The 15,943-nt window shown below is 41.8% G+C and overlaps 1 protein-coding gene across 1 annotated transcript in view; it reads left to right on the top strand.

Moving 5' to 3' along the window:
- The window catches only part of LOC137626064 (geminin-like), a 130,725-nt gene that overhangs the window by 98,934 nt on the left and 15,848 nt on the right, over positions 1 to 15,943 (top strand). The window contains exon 4 of the mRNA XM_068357145.1: positions 9,431 to 9,624. Within this exon, the coding sequence (XP_068213246.1) occupies positions 9,431 to 9,624 (194 nt within the window). The remainder of the gene's footprint in view (positions 1 to 9,430; positions 9,625 to 15,943) is intronic.

The following is a 15,943-nucleotide window of genomic DNA, read 5'->3' as shown; positions in this document are numbered from 1 at the left end:
GGAACCTCAAGAGCCTCTGGTCCCAGACGGACTCGCAGAAAACGTTAGTTCCAGTCCTTCCAGACACGAGAACCTCCCTGGAATGGTGGCACTGCCAGTCGAACTCCCTCAAGGGGATGCCCCTCGGGTCCAGTCCCCCCGAGTACCTCCTGTTCACAGACGCCTCCAACCAAGGGTGGGGAGCCCACCTTCTAGAAGGGACGGCACGGGGTACCTGGTCGGAAAGCGAAAAGCGTCTACACATCAATGTCCTAGAACTAAGAGCAGTTCAGAAGGCGTGTCTTCACTTTGCAAGTCGTCTAAAGGGAAACACCTTGGCGTTAATGTGCGACAACGCCACGGTAGTGGCCTACATAAAGAAGCAAGGGGGCATGAGATCGAAGGAGCTGTGCGACCTCGCCATAGACATCCTGAATTGGGCAGACGAACAACAAGTGGTGCTGCTGGCAAGGTTCATCCCCGGGAAGAAAAACGTTCTGGCCGACGGCCTCAGCAGAATGGGTCAAATAGTGGGGACAGAGTGGTCTCTACACCCAGAAGTAGCCAGACTCATCATTCAACGTTGGGGCTCCCCGGTGATGGACCTCTTTGCAACAAAGCTCAATGCCCAACTGCCTGTCTATTGCTCCCCGGTCCCAGACCAAAATGCAGCCCTAGAAGACGCCTTCCAGCACAAGTGGGACAACCTGGATGTGTACGCTTTCCCCCCCTTCACGTTGATAAGACAGGTGCTCAACAGAGTAAGGGCCGCCCGAAACCTAAAGATGACTTGGGTAGCGCCCTGGTGGCCGGAGAGAGAGTGGTTCGAGGACCTAAAGGACCTAGCGAGCCAACTACCTTGGCCTCTGCCCGCCAGGTCAGACCTCCTGCACCAACCGCACTTCTTCAAGCTCCACGACAACCCTCTCTCTCTTCGCCTTCACGCCTGGAGACTATCGAGCGGCTCCTGAAGAAGGAGGGGTACTCCGCCACCACAGCTAAGAGAATGTCCCTATACCTGAGGAGATCCTCGACCGCGGTACACCAGGCGAAGTGGGCCTCCTTCACGAAGTGGTGCTCGGAGAAACACATTAGACCTCTTAAAGCTTCGGTCCCGGACATAGCGGAGTTTCTGGTGTATCTTAGAGATAAAGTAGGAATGTCAATTCCAGCCATTAAAGGAGTTCGAGCCGCTTTAGGCCAAGTCTTCCTCCTGAAGGGCATCGACCTGGGGACCTCGAGACACATAGCGATGCGGATCAGGAGTTTCGAGCAATCCTGCCCCCCTCAAGCTAGTAGAGTGCCCAGGTGGGACTTAGCCAAGGTCTTGAAGATGCTAAGTCGTCCCCCCTTTGAACCCCTGAAAGATATCGGAGACAAGGATCTCACCCTCAAGACCGTTTTCTTGCTAGCCTTAGCTTCCGCTAAGAGAGTGGGCGAGATCCATGGTCTGTCTTACGACGTTTCGCACTCCAAAGGGTGGAAAGAAGTATCCTTCAGGTTCGTACCCTCCTTTGTGGCTAAGACTCAGAACCCAGCAGTCTGGGACCCGAGGTTTGAAGGTTTCTCAATTCCTGCCATTCCCAAGACGGGCATTACGGAGGATTTGAAGTTATGCCCAGTACGGACGCTCGGGAAATACCTGGAAAGGACAGCTCATCTCCGACCAGGTATCAAAAACCTCTTCGTTTCCACAGGTGTTAATAGAAAGCAAGTTTCCAAGAACACCATTTCCTTCTGGCTGAGACAAGTCATCGCTAGAACCTATGAAGAGGATAAAATGGCAGTGCCAGGCACTCCCCGGCCCCATGACATCAGGGGTCTGAGCACCTCCTTGGCCTTTGAGAGAAACATGGCGGTGGGGCAGATCCTACAGGCAGGCACTTGGTCGCACCAGTCAACCTTTACTGCCCACTACCTCAAGGATTATTCAAGGAAATCCTTGGACGGGTTCTCCATTGGGACAGTCATTGCCGCCCTCCAAGCTGTGTAGCGGTAAGGCCAGAGGCTGTCCCCAACGATGAACACATTCTTCGCGACTACACTTCGGAGGAAATCGTCAGAAGAATTTATTAAGAGGTGAGTCTTAGTTAATAGCGTAAGGTTGCGCAGTTACCCTCACTCCCGCACTCTGATAGGCCCCCGCATTCCATAGCCCTCTAGGCCCTACGTGCCAAGTCAAGTGTCAGAATAGCACTCCCGCCTCCTAAAGTATAAGTCTCCAAAGAAAGTAGTTCGAGGTAAGTATTTGTGTTGGAACAAATCAAAAATTTTAAGTAATTTTTTTTTTTCCTAACATACTTACCGAGAACTACTTTCGGGTAATGGCCCTCCCTTCCGTCCCCGAGTGCCATCCTTCCATTGCCAGGTTGGGCTATACGACGAACTTAATGAGGAGAATGACCCGGAGAGGCAGTGACCTGCCCTAATCCTGCCCTCGGGGCGCATTCCTTGGTGGCGGGGGTAGGCCTATGTAGAGAACGGAGTAGGGGGGTAACGGCGCGAAAACCTTGGTCGAAAGAGAGAGATCACAAGTGACTCCAAAGAAAGTAGTTCTCGGTTAGTATGTTAGGAAAAATAAAAATTACTTAAAATTTTTGATTTTTATGATAAAACAAAGTTTTATGAATACTTACCTGGCAGTTATATATATATTTTAAAGCCCACTCACCTCTCCTCAGGAGACAGGTCGGGCAAAGATAATCTGAGGAACAGAAAACGGGAATGATTCCAGGTACCACCCTGTAAGGGTTGTTAACCATCTAACCACAGAACCACCACAAGGCGGTTGCCGCGATTTTCGATTAAATTCTGCCGAAGTCGGAGACTCGGCTATATATATATAAAACTGCCAGGTAAGTATTCATAAAACTTTGTTTTATCATAAAAACTCCATTTTATCATCTGTATTTCTGATTGTGTGCTTTTCTTAAAAGGATAGCTTGTATAAAGCGTGCACTGTGTTTATTGGGGAAACTGTCCCAGGTCTTTACAGTTTTATTATCAGTATGATTTGAGGATCACTGAATACACCCATCTTCTATTGATGTGTGAATTTTGTCCGGAAATGTAGTGAGTTGGTGGAAAGAGTTAGGGTACTGTATACTGTATTGTAAGAAAGTCCTTTTGCCATGATCATATCAGCAGAAGATGAATGTGAAGTAATGTGCAAAACATTCTAATGAAGTGAAAATACTAGAAGGACTAGGAATACATTCCTAGTAGTGTTAGAAACTTCATTTATGACTTGTCATTTGAAGAACAGAAATGAGAGATAAAGAAAATCTGATGTTGAACGCAGCCTAGCTAGCAATTATCTTCAATAACAACCAGATTTTTTTTCAAATATTTTTCAACTAGGGTTGCAGTTTGGCATTTAATGCCTATGTAATGGTAGGTTTATTTACAGGTGTTTGGCATCCCCGTCTGCATTATCCTTAATTGATTGGAGTGTCTGTACTTGGGCATTTGACTGTCAATTTCAGTTGACACGTGTTGTGATATCAGGTACAGGTTCATTTTGATATGAAAACTGTACTATGCTGAGATTTGTTGTTGGAATCTGTATTTTTTTTTATTTTATCAAATAGTTATCCTTTGATTTAGATATTAACTGCTATGCTGATTTGTCATGTGAGTATAGAATAGTTTTAAGTTTCAACTTTAATATATATGTTCAGCAAAATGCATCCAATGTTGGGATGAAAGAGAATAACTCTGCTCAAATTAAATTAATTCTTAGGAAGTATAATCTCTTTCAGTGATGAAAATTGTGCTCCAATGAAACACAAGCGAACAGATGGAATTTTTGAAGACTCGCTACCCCTGCGTAAGAAGCAGAAGATGCAACTTACCGTGGCTGTTCAGACTGATGAAATGTCGAAAGATTCAAGTGTACCAAAGAATCAAGAGACCCAATCATCTGGCAGCTGTGAATCTGAAAGAATAATGAATATGTTAACAAGTGGTAAGTGAATTAGAATTTATTTTCGATACCATAAAGGGGTCTAGCAGCCCCTAAATATGAAACCATTAGATTTTTATGGTAACTCTTAACAATTGAAGTACTACTATGACTGTGAGGTAGAGGTTATGTTTAATATGGGTTGATTATCATTTTGCTGCATGTTGTAGTCTGTAGCCCTTAAAAATTCCTAAGGATTTCCTTATGTGTATTTGCTTATTCTACATCTTAATATAGTGAACAGTATTCAAATGTTGCTATGCTTTCCTTTGTTTTGCTGTATTATTATTATTATTATTATTATTATTATTATTATTATTATTATTATTATTATTATTATTATTGTTACTTGCTAAGCTACAACCCTAGTTGGAAAAGCAGGATGCTATAAGCTTAGGGCCCCCAGCAGGGAAAATACCCAGTGAGGAAAGAAAATGAGGAAAATAAAAAATTCTAAGAACAGTAGCAACATTTAAATAAATATTTCCTATATAAGCTATAGAAACGTTAACTAAACAAGAGGAAGAGAAATTAGATAGAATAGTGTTCCTGATTATACCCTCAAGCAAGGGAACTCTAACCCAAAACAGTGGAAGGCCATGGCACAGGGGCTGTGGCACTACCCAAGAATGGAGTACAATGGTGATTTTGGAGTGTCCTTCTCCTAGAAGAGCTGCTTACCATAGATAGAGTGTCTTCTACCCTTACCAAGAGGAAAGTGGCCACTGAACAATTACAGTACAGTAACCCCTTAGGTGAAGAAGAATTTTGTTAATCTTAGTGTTTTCAGGTGTACGAGGACAGAGGAGAATATGAAAAGAATAGGCCAGACTATTTACTGTGTGTGTAGGGGAAGGGAAAGTGAACTGTAACCAGAGGGGGATCCAATGTAGTACTGTCTTGCCAGTCAAAGTACCCCCATGACTTTCAGCTGTAGTATCTCAATGGGTGGCTGGTGTCCTGGCCAACCTACTACCTATGTGCTATTCACACAACTTTTACCTATATCCTTTGTGTGTCCTTTGTTTTCTTGCATATTTTGTGTTTCCCCTTTATCCATTTTGTATATCATTTCACTTCATTTTCTTATGCAGCACTGGGGAGGGGAATATGGAGCCCTTCAAGTACATTACAGCTTTAGATTCAATGAGTTTTATCACATCAAGAAATAATGAGAGTGGATGAAATATAGCCCTGTAAATATGATACAGTATACTCTACAGACTCAGTTTTAGAGTAGTGTTGAGGTTTTTAGATGTTGGAAGAAGGTGAACCTTAGAATCAATATAAGTTAAAAGGTCTTATATAAAATGCTGATAATCCCTTTTATAAACCTATTTTTTTTCTTTTTTTAAATTTTGTAGATGCCTATTAGGGCATTTGGTTTTTGAGTAATGTTACCATACATGAATGAGGTCTGGCATATAATAGATATGTGAGAATCTGCATTATAAAAACTACGTATGGTACTAAGACCAAATGATAATGACATTTTGTAAAACCTTGATGCTACTAGTGTTATTCTATATACTGAAAGTTTTAGGAAGATGCAGACTTCCCAAAACATATCTTGACATTATGATTAGATAAAAGATAAAGGAATCTGATGCTTAGGACCTAAAGGAAAAGACAGAGATGTGTAAATGCTATGAGGAAAATTTAGTTTGATACGGAATTCTTGCAAGAAATGTAACATTTGAAGAAAATTGTGAAAAACTCCTAAAGTTTAAACTGTGCTTGAAGTAGCTCGATAGAAGTATTGCATAGACATAGATTTTCTAAACCAGTAAAAGGAAATGGAAATTATTTTAAACAGCCCTGTACAATTAATGACAGAGCAGACAACCAAAAAGTTTAAAAAATTACATTGCAGTACTCTTTTAAAAATGTACGATGGTATTAAGAACTGGATGCGGTGCTGCTGTAATACAAGATGATAGTTTGAGATAGGGGATCATTGTAGCTACGCTATTAGTAGAAAGAGGAATGTAAGCGAAGTTTAATTTCTCTGCATGCGTGTTTATTGAGAGAAGTTTTTATTGTTCTAGTTTTCAAATACATACCTAAGGAAAGAGTTCCTTTTGAATTTTGAGCCCTTTACAGATAGTTTCAATTATTCTTTAATGTAAGTAATGTATGGTAAATGTTACCTTAAACACTCGTTTGATCTTTTTACCAGGGTTAAATTATTTTGTAAAAGTTTAAGAAAATTAAAGAGGTTACTGTAATATACATGCATAAAAATATAGTGGAATAAGTTTAATGAAAATGAGAAATTTTTAGAAAACTAAATAAATTGGAAGAACTAGCCAGATTTAGGAATGGAGAAAATTTGTTCACTGAGCAAAAATATTAGAATAATTAATTGTTAATTATAAGGTTAAAACTGGTAACGGTTGTTACCAAAAAGGAATTCCAAATCTGTTCAAACAAAATATTAGGTTTCTATTAATGACGCATGGAGCTCGAGCCTATTAATAAAAAAAAAAAGATTCATATTGACATTAGCTTAAATTAAATGTACAGTACTGTATACTGAAAAATTTCTGCATTTTTATCGAAGTACTTTTCCAAAAGAGTAATTATTATAAGGTTTAATATTACCATTCATGTACTGTATGTGCTAACAAGAAATTTTAAAGAGCCACAGACCAACTACAGGTAGTCGCCGACTTACGACCGAGAGATGAGTCGTAAGTCGAGTTCGCCGTATGTCGAACTTAAAAAAGTGAAGTTTCCGTAGATTTATTTTGATACGTTATAATTCGGCAATCATTTGGATCATATTTTGTCAATATTTTCTTACTGTATCATTATTCCATTTTCTTGTTGCATAGGATATCATATGCTCTATAAATGCATTTTTGTATTCTATCTATCAATTTTGGAAGCATTTTACAATCGAGTACTGAAAATTTTGTTTACCTTTGGTTATGATCAGCTGATCTGAAAGTGCATCTACCTACCGTATCAAAATATGGCATACATACGTATGGCATATTTTTTTATCATTTCTTAACTTATTAGAAATATCTTCATGAGGAATATTACATCAACGCCAATATGTTACAGGAAATCAGTTTCCATACAGTTCGTCTAATCATTAGGTATAATGCGAAATCGTTGTAGCTCCTTCTGTGTGTACGTGTGTGCTCGCAATCGCATACGGATAGTTCATTTTTAAAGCTTCATACAGTATTCTAGTTCAATATTAAGCCTTTATATTTCATTAGACATTAGTGTTTAATTGTGGTTTATTAAAGAACGTTTATATTTTATTTTTCAATTTCTTCAGCATATCAATAATCAACAAATACTTTTGATTTACTTTCGGTTGGCATCAGCTGATCTCAAGGTCACGCTGCCGTTTTACTATTATGAGCACATATATATAGTGCGAATAACACATTTATATAATTTTCTTGACATTCGAAATTTCTTCATAATGCATATTACATCAGCGCCAATATGTTATAGGGTATCTCATTTTCCATACAGTTCGTTTATAGACCTTATTATTAGTTATAAAAGGAATACACACTCTCTCTCTCTCTCTCTCTCTCTCTCTCTCTCCTCTCTCTCTCTCTCTCTCTCTCTCTGTATTTTGTTTTTAATTCAGTTGTATCTTCATATTCTTTTTGAAAATTATTAAAAAATTCTATATATCATTATTCAATGTTTCGATTATGGGAATAGTAACGCATCGGAAGGAAATCACTTGATTTGCCTCTCGCCTTCCGCCAGAAATATGATGTCCTCAGATATTTTTTCTTAAATTTACGGTAAGTTGTACTAATCTTATAACTAATGATACAGACCACTAAAACACTTGATATCGTTACTGGGTGTTTCGATGATGGGAATGCTGTAATAAGATTACTCGGTAACAATGAAAGGAAATCATTCAGTTTGTTAGCGCGCTTCCGCCAGATACATGATGTCACAAGACACGTGACGTACAGTATACGAAGAATGACTTGCAAAATATGTAAATTCATTTTCTTTGTTTCTCGCAAGAAATGAAAAGAAAATACTAACTTAACAAACAAAAGTATTTTATTTTTATAATGTAAAAGGAAATATATTATTTTCAAGAAAATATTTGCCCTAATAGTATATTTTCTTTAGATAAATATCGATCCATTATCAGAGATTAAAAAAGTAGCGTACAGTCAAATTTACACTATGTAGTACTCATGATAACCAATACAAACCCTCAAAATACTTTTTATCGTTATTTAACATTTCGATAATGGAAATACTAATATTAATCGTTAGCCTATTGGAAGGAAATCACTCTATTGCCCAGAAGCTTTCCGCCGTTGATGTGACGTCACCAGACATATGAACTCGACAGATATTAAAACTTTTCTTAATGTATTTTTAACTGAAAATAAATATTGAATATTAACAATAAAAGAAAATAATAATTTACCAAGATAAATCATTTTATATGTATACAAGAAAATAGATTATTTTCAAGGAAATATTCATCCTATTTCCGATAAACTTGTGACGTCATCACCCTGAAAAAATGGTCGTAAAGTTGAATAGTCGTATGTCGCATAGGTCGTAAGTCGAGCAATACCTGTATATCCATTGATGACGCAATAAAGAATTTAAGCTTAGTTAATTCATGTTAATATTTTTTCTATTGTAGAAGATAATAAGCTGTTTTATTTTACTAGCAACACAATTTTTAAATGTTTAAAGGGGTTTGTCACAAATCTTCCCTTCTTGACTTCATGGCTAAATTATAGTGTTACCAGTATAAAGTTTGTAGAAGGGAACTGCAATAACACACTAAATTGGGCAAAGGACTTGCAGGTAACATACATAGATATATGACAAGATTTTCTTAGAATAATAATGATCATATTCATGAAGTTGGAGGATGTGGAGTTATTGTAAATTTGAAGCATTATGGAGTAGATTATATGGAACCATCTCTATTTTGTGCATGCATATGCACACACATGCCTACTCTCAGTTTAAACAGCGAGTTTTGATTATGGTATGCCAAAAGAAAGATGTACGAGATATAGACCCAACATTTGGGTTTTTTTCCATAGCTTGTGGCAATTTTGATACTAATTCGATGAATATTCACTGAAAATACTCTGTTGTACATACATACATATACTAAGGCACTTCCCCCAATTCTGGGGGGTAGCCGACATCAACAAATGAAACAAAAACAAAAAGGGGACCTCTACCCTCAACGTTCCTCCAGCCTAACAAAATACTCTGTTGTATGTAGTGGATAATAGGGGATGGTGGGCTGTGGTACCCATCAGTACCAACCAAACTCTGCTGAATCCCTTGTCAGGCTGGGAGGAGCTAAGAGAAGAAAAGTAACCTTTTTCTATGTTGGCTAATCCCAAAGTAGAGGGAAGTGCCTTGGTAAATAAATGTAATACATTTTTTTAAGAATACTGATGAGAAATGTGTACATTTACTTTTGATGTTTTAATTTTTATTTTTCAGAATCTCCACCAGCTGAATATTGGGAGGAATTAGCAGAGAAAAGAAGAGAGGCTCTAGAAGAAACATTGATTGAAAATGAAAAATTAGCCGAAGAGAATAAATGCCTCAAAGAAGAGGTTGCACAGTTAAAAGAGGAGAATAAACTATTAGACGAGATGGTTAAAGAAGCCAAGGAATTAGCAGAGCTTGTAGAGGTAAGAAGTGAAACTAGGATGTCATACTAAGTAGTTTATAATAGTGCCTAACTTCGATGTTAGTATTAAAAACTTAATGCTATAACAAAATGGATAGAAAATTCACTAGCTGGATAACACTGCATGTTTTATCCTACAACTTAGATATTAGTTCTTTTAGTTTTGTAGTTACTATCCTCCTGGTTTCAGTATTTGGATTAGTGTGCCATATCACCTCAAAAAATAGTAAATTCTTTTACAAAAATAATGCTCATGTTTTTGCAACAATGGGTAAACCCCTCTTATTTCCTTGAAAACCTACATAAGAAATGTCTTGTAGTTTAGTTATACATTTAGCTATTAGGAAATATCTTTGCAGTTATACATTAGCTGTTAGGAAAGGTATCTTAGCTATGAGCTCATTAACAGAAAGATCTTTCAAAGGTTCAAAATGATAACCTTTTAAATATTGTAATGTTACGATTAGATACCAATAAATTCCTCTGACAAGCAAGGCTTTTTGGCTAAAAGAACTAAATACTTGGGCAATAATACTGTGCAGTGGGTAAATCCAAGCCTAGTTTTTGGGTATTCAACATGGATATATACCTCTTGATATATAAAGAAAAAATTTCATGAAAAAGGAAAAGCAAAACTTGATAATATTATCCAAACAAATTTTGGTCACTGAAACATTCCTTGATTTGCACCAAGCAATATAATTATTCCATTATCTTGATAAAAATTACGATTTATCTGCCTTTTGGAACCTAACAATCATGAGGACTTTGATAAACTTTTTTCTTGGATAATACGATGGTTAGTTTTCATGTGGTTAGATTTAGCACGCACAGGTTTAGGTTTACCGACTTCGAAACCGGTTGTCTTGGAAAATTGCTCTTGTACAGCAACCTCCTTGGACATTTTGACAGCAGAGGCTGCAGATCTATAAACAGATTGTTTGCAACTGGGAGGGACCCTCTAGGGTTATCCTGCTTTCATAGATACTGAACTTTTCATCGTTTGAACCATGGAGAGAGGTGGAATTAGTACAGATCAAGATTTGAACAGTCTTGTAGAATGGCATCCACCTTCTATGCTAAAGGATTGGAAACTAATATGCAAAACACACCTCATCTTATTTTTTAACTGGTGTTGCAAACATATTTACATTAGCTCTTCCAAACCAATTCCAAATCTCCAGACACTCTTAGCAGATGCAGAAACCATTCATTTGGAAGTTATGTTTTTACGAATAGAACTTACCTGGCAGTTATATATACATAGCTAATTATCTCTATTTCGGCAGAATTTTTCTAAAACTAGGCAACCGCCTTGTGGTGGTTGGGTGGTAACACCCGTTAAAGGGTGGTAGGAGGAATCATTCCCGTTTTCTGTTCTTCAGTTCATCTCTGCCGGCCGGATCGATAACACGTTGGTCCGTCATTAAGAGTTTTTTCTTCGATTTCCCTGCTCGGTGTACCAGTCTGCTTTTTTTGGTGAAGTACTCTGATTTGGGGTTTTGGCGATCGTTGTATTTTGTTTTCTCTTAGCTTTTTTTTGCTGTTTTTCATTATGAGTGAAAAGAGTCATTACCGTATCTGTGCGAATGAGGAATGTAAGGTGAGACTACCCAAAATGGCGGTTGATCCTCACACTGTTTGTTCTCATTGTAGGGGTTTTGTTTGTGCCCTTGATAATAGGTGCGGGGAATGTAAGGTTTTGGATGAGAAAGATTGGTTAATTATGAAGCGCTATGTGCGTAAGCTAGAGCTCGATAGAGTTAGGAGAGCTTCTAGGTCTAAGTCTAAGTCTGTTAGTGGTAAGGAAGACGAACTTAGCGTAGATTTATCTATTGATCCTATTATTGATTCCTCTTTGGAAGTTGATCCTTCCCTTGAGGTAGTAACTCCTGCACCTCCTACAGGTTCCGTATCTAAGGATGACCCTCGGTACGCTAGCCTGGCGGCCGAGTTGAAGGCCATTAAAGAACAGCTGGAGGCCTTTAAAGGTAAGGAAAGTGAAAGTGCTTGTGTTAGTGCAGTGGAGGTGGCGACCGACCGAATCTGTCATACCCCTAGGCCTAGACCTCTACCAAGCTCCCAGGACCAAGGGAGAAGGTACGTCGATGACCGAAAGGGGGTGAGAGGTACGTACCCTCGGTCTGCCGTCGCCTCAGACAGTCCTGTTGTCTATTCCCAGGCTGCTCTTGACCGTCACGGGAAAGACGAGTCGGATGTGTTGTTTTCTTCTCCGAATTCGTCCAGACGTAAATGGAAGTATGAAGCTTCAAGACCTACTAAGAGGAGATGGAACCGCGACGAACGGTCTCGTTCTTTCTCTCCCGGTTCTAGCAGTTATGAACCTTGTCCGTCGGAGGATGATTTCGACTCCGTGCCTGTGAAAAGGACGAAGCCTGCTGCCGAAGATACGAGTGTTATTCGTCAGCCCCCCCCTTCGGATCCGCAAGACCCAGCTGATGTTGCTAAATCCTTTATGTCTGTCATGCAGGAACAACTTTTGACTTTAGTACAAGCCTTTAGCCGCCCTCACGCCCAGTCTGACAGACGTAAAGACGACTCGTTGCCGATTAAGAAGTCTGCTTCTAAGAGAGAACGGAGTTCTTCTTTAAAGAGAACTTCTCCCTCTCTACGCCAGGATGAGGAATGTGTGCTTGCGCCAGGCGATGCTTCTTCGCGATACCAGGGCGATACGTTTTCTCGTTCTCGATACCGGGACGATACCTTATCGAACGAAGCTGCTTCTCGTTCTCGATACCAAGACGATACCGCCTCCCGTTCGCTTCGACACGACGATACCTCCTCTCGTTCGCTTCGCCACGACGATACCTCCTCTCGTTCGCTTCGCCACGACGATACCTCCTCTCGTTCACGACGCCACGACGATACCGACCCTAGTTCTCGACGCCACGATGATACCGCCTCTCGTTCACGACGCCACGACGATACCGCCTCTCATTCTCGCCGCCACGACGATACCGCCTCTCATTCTCGCCGCCATGACGATACCGCCTCTCGCTCTCGGCGACAGAGCGACTCTGCCTCTCGTTCTCGGTCCCAGGGCGATACCACCCTGCCTCTTCGGGACGATACTGCCTCTCGTTCCAAGGATTCTTCTAGCGCGGGACTCCAGGATGCAACCCGTCTTTTGCAGGATGATGCCTTTGATTTGCCCTTGTCGGGTTCTAAGGATTCTTCTCTTTCGAAGGATATTGCAGATGTGGATCAGGCCCTCGAGGATGTTTCTGATGACGATGATAATCCTGCCGATGCTGTGGGAGATTACAAAGTTCTCTCTCGCTCCCTTCTTGAACTTTTTGGAGAGGAATTCCAACCTGCTGCCCCTCAATCTCCTCAGTCCCAATTTAACAGAAAGAAGGCCAAGAAACAGTCGGCCTTCATCAAGATGAAGCTGTCTATCTCCGCAAAGAAGGCTCTCACGAAGATTGATGACTGGATGATGGAGCGGAGACAAACAGTTAAGACTTCCTTCTCGTTTCCACCAGCTCGTCTTGCTTCAAGAGCGGGTATGTGGTATGCAACTGGAGAACCTTTGGGTCTGGGAGTGCCTTCCTCCTCCAAGGGTGACTTCTCTGGTTTAGTGGACTCTGCTAGAAGGCATGCTCTCAACTCAGCCAAGGTCATGTGGTCAATGTCGGAGCTGGATCATCTCGTCAAAGGTATTTTTAGAGCCTTTGAGGTTTTTAGTTTCCTAGACTGGTCGCTTGGGACTCTCGCAAGGAAAACTGAACAGATGGATGGATCTAGGGACCTTACGAGCATTATGTCCTGTATGGATAAGGCCCTCAGAGATGGGGCGAATGAGTTGGCTGCTCTGTTCTCAGCTGGGGTCCTAAAGAAGAGAGCTCTGCTCTGCTCTTTTGCTTCTAGGTCTGTTACCAATGCTCAAAAGTCTGAGCTTCTTTACGCCCCCCTCTCTCAACATCTTTTTCCCGAGTCTCTGGTTAATGACATTACGCGTTCTCTGGCCCAAAAAGCCACCCAAGACCTTTTATCTCGTTCTGCTCGTAAGCCCTTTGCAGCCCCTCCTTCTTCTTTGAAACGGGAGGAAAGGAGATTCCAGCAGCCCTTTCGGGGCAGGACTACTTCAAGATCAGATTTTAGAGGGAGAAGGCAAGATTCAGGACCAAGATCTACCAGGGGTTCTTTCAGACCTCGCTCCAGGAAATGAAGTTCGTCTCCTCCAGACGGTAGGCGCAAGACTGTCAGGTTTTTGGCAGTCCTGGAAGAGGAGAGGGGCGGACACCTGGTCCCTCTCAGTCATCAAGGAAGGATACAAGATCCCCTTTCTGAAAAAACCTCCTCTCGCAGATGCTCCGCTGGCCTTAGTAGCCCGGTACTCAGATCCTGGGAAACAGAAGGCTCTAGTAGACCTTGTCAACCAAATGCTAGACAAGGGGGCGATAGAACCGGTTCGGGATCTAGTCTCCCCAGGCTTTTACAATCGCCTGTTTCTGGTCCCCAAGAACTCGGGCGGATGGAGACCCGTCCTGGATGTCAGCGCGCTCAACGTATTTGTGGAGAAGACGAAGTTCTCCATGGAGACGACTCAGTCGGTGCTGGCGTCAGTACGTCCAGGGGACTGGATGGTGTCCCTCGACTTGCAGGACGCATATTTCCATGTCCCCATCCATCCGACTTCGAGGAAGTACCTGAGGTTTGTAATGGAGGGCAAGTGCTTCCAATTCAGAGCTCTTTGCTTCGGTCTCAGCACGGCTCCTCAAGTCTTCACCAGGGTAATGGCGAATGTGTCAGGTTGGCTGCATCAGGAAGGGATAAGGATATCCTTCTATCTGGACGATTGGCTGATTCGTTCACGATCGAGGGAGAAATGTCTGGAGGATTTACGGAAGACTTTTATGATGGCTCAGGATCTAGGCCTGGTCATCAACAGGGAGAAGTCTCAGATCAGACCGAATCAGACTATTCTCTATTTGGGGATAGTTCTGAATTCAGTTCTTTTTCGGGCTTCTCCCTCTCAGGAAAGACAGGCCAAGTGTCTCGTAAAAGTCAGAACTTTCCTGGACAAGAAGAGATGCACAGCGAAGGAGTGGATGAGTTTGCTGGGGACTCTGTCCTCCCTCGAACTGTTTGTCTCTCTGGGGAGACTCCACCTAAGGCCTCTTCAGCACTTTCTTTCGAAGACATGGAACAGAAAGATGCAGGAAGACTCCTTTTCCTTCCCCATTCCAATAGAAGTCAAGACTCTTCTGAAGTGGTGGCTGGACCCAACCTTGTTAGGGGAAGGGATCTCCTTACACAAGAAGAACCCAGACCTAGTGTTGTTTTCAGACGCATCAGAGTCAGGCTGGGGGGCAACACTAGAAAGCAAGGAGGTCTCAGGCTATTGGGAAGGAATTCAGATGGGATGGCACATCAACAACAAGGAGCTGATGGCCATTTTTCTGGGGCTAAAGGCCTTCAAGGACTTGGTGTCTGGGAAGATTGTGGAGGTCAACTCAGACAACACCACAGCTCTTGCTTACATCAGGAAGCAAGGAGGGACTCACTCTCTGTCTCTCTTCGAGACAGCAAGAGAGCTCCTTCTTTGGGCGAAGGAGAACAGGATAAGCCTGCTGACGAGGTTTGTTCAGGGACAGAAGAATGTGAGGGCGGACATGCTCAGCAGGAAAGGGCAGGTCCTTCCCACAGAATGGACCCTCAACCAACAGGTCTGTCAGAGTCTCTGGAGGCTGTGGGGGAGACCCCTCATCGATCTTTTCGCCTCCAATTTATCCAAGAGGATCCCCATCTATTGCTCCCTAGTTCCGGACAGAGAGGCAATAGCAGTAGACGCCTTTTTGATGGATTGGACGGGGATGGACACTTATGCTTTTCCCCCGTTCAAGATCATCAATCTGGTAGTCAGGAAATTCGCCCTCCTCGATTCGGGACGGATGATCCTGATAGCTCCGTTCTGGCCGATGAGGGAATGGTTCACGGAGGTGGTGGACTTGTTGATGGACTTTCCAAGAAGCCTCCCTGCAAGTCCAAATCTGCTCAGACAACCCCACTTCGAGAGATATCATCGAAACCCCCTCGCTCTCAATCTGACTGCCTTCAGACTATCGAGAAGCTCGTCAGATCGAGAGGCTTTTCAGCGCAAGCTGCGAAAGCTATCGCCAGAGCGAGGAGGGTCTCTTCGCAGAGGGTCTACCAGTCCAAGTGGGAGACTTTTAGGGCTTGGTGTAGGAAGCACAAGATTTCCTCATCCACTACCTCTGTGAGCCAGATTGCGGATTTCTTGTTGTACCTCAGACAGGACGCTAAGCTAGCTGTGTCCACTATCAAAGGGTACA

This window comes from Palaemon carinicauda, chromosome 33 (assembly GCF_036898095.1).
Source record: "Palaemon carinicauda isolate YSFRI2023 chromosome 33, ASM3689809v2, whole genome shotgun sequence".
Lineage (NCBI taxonomy): Eukaryota > Metazoa > Arthropoda > Malacostraca > Decapoda > Palaemonidae > Palaemon > Palaemon carinicauda.
The sequence above is the reverse complement of the archived record's forward strand: the minus strand, read 5'-3'. Positions and strand labels throughout refer to the sequence as shown.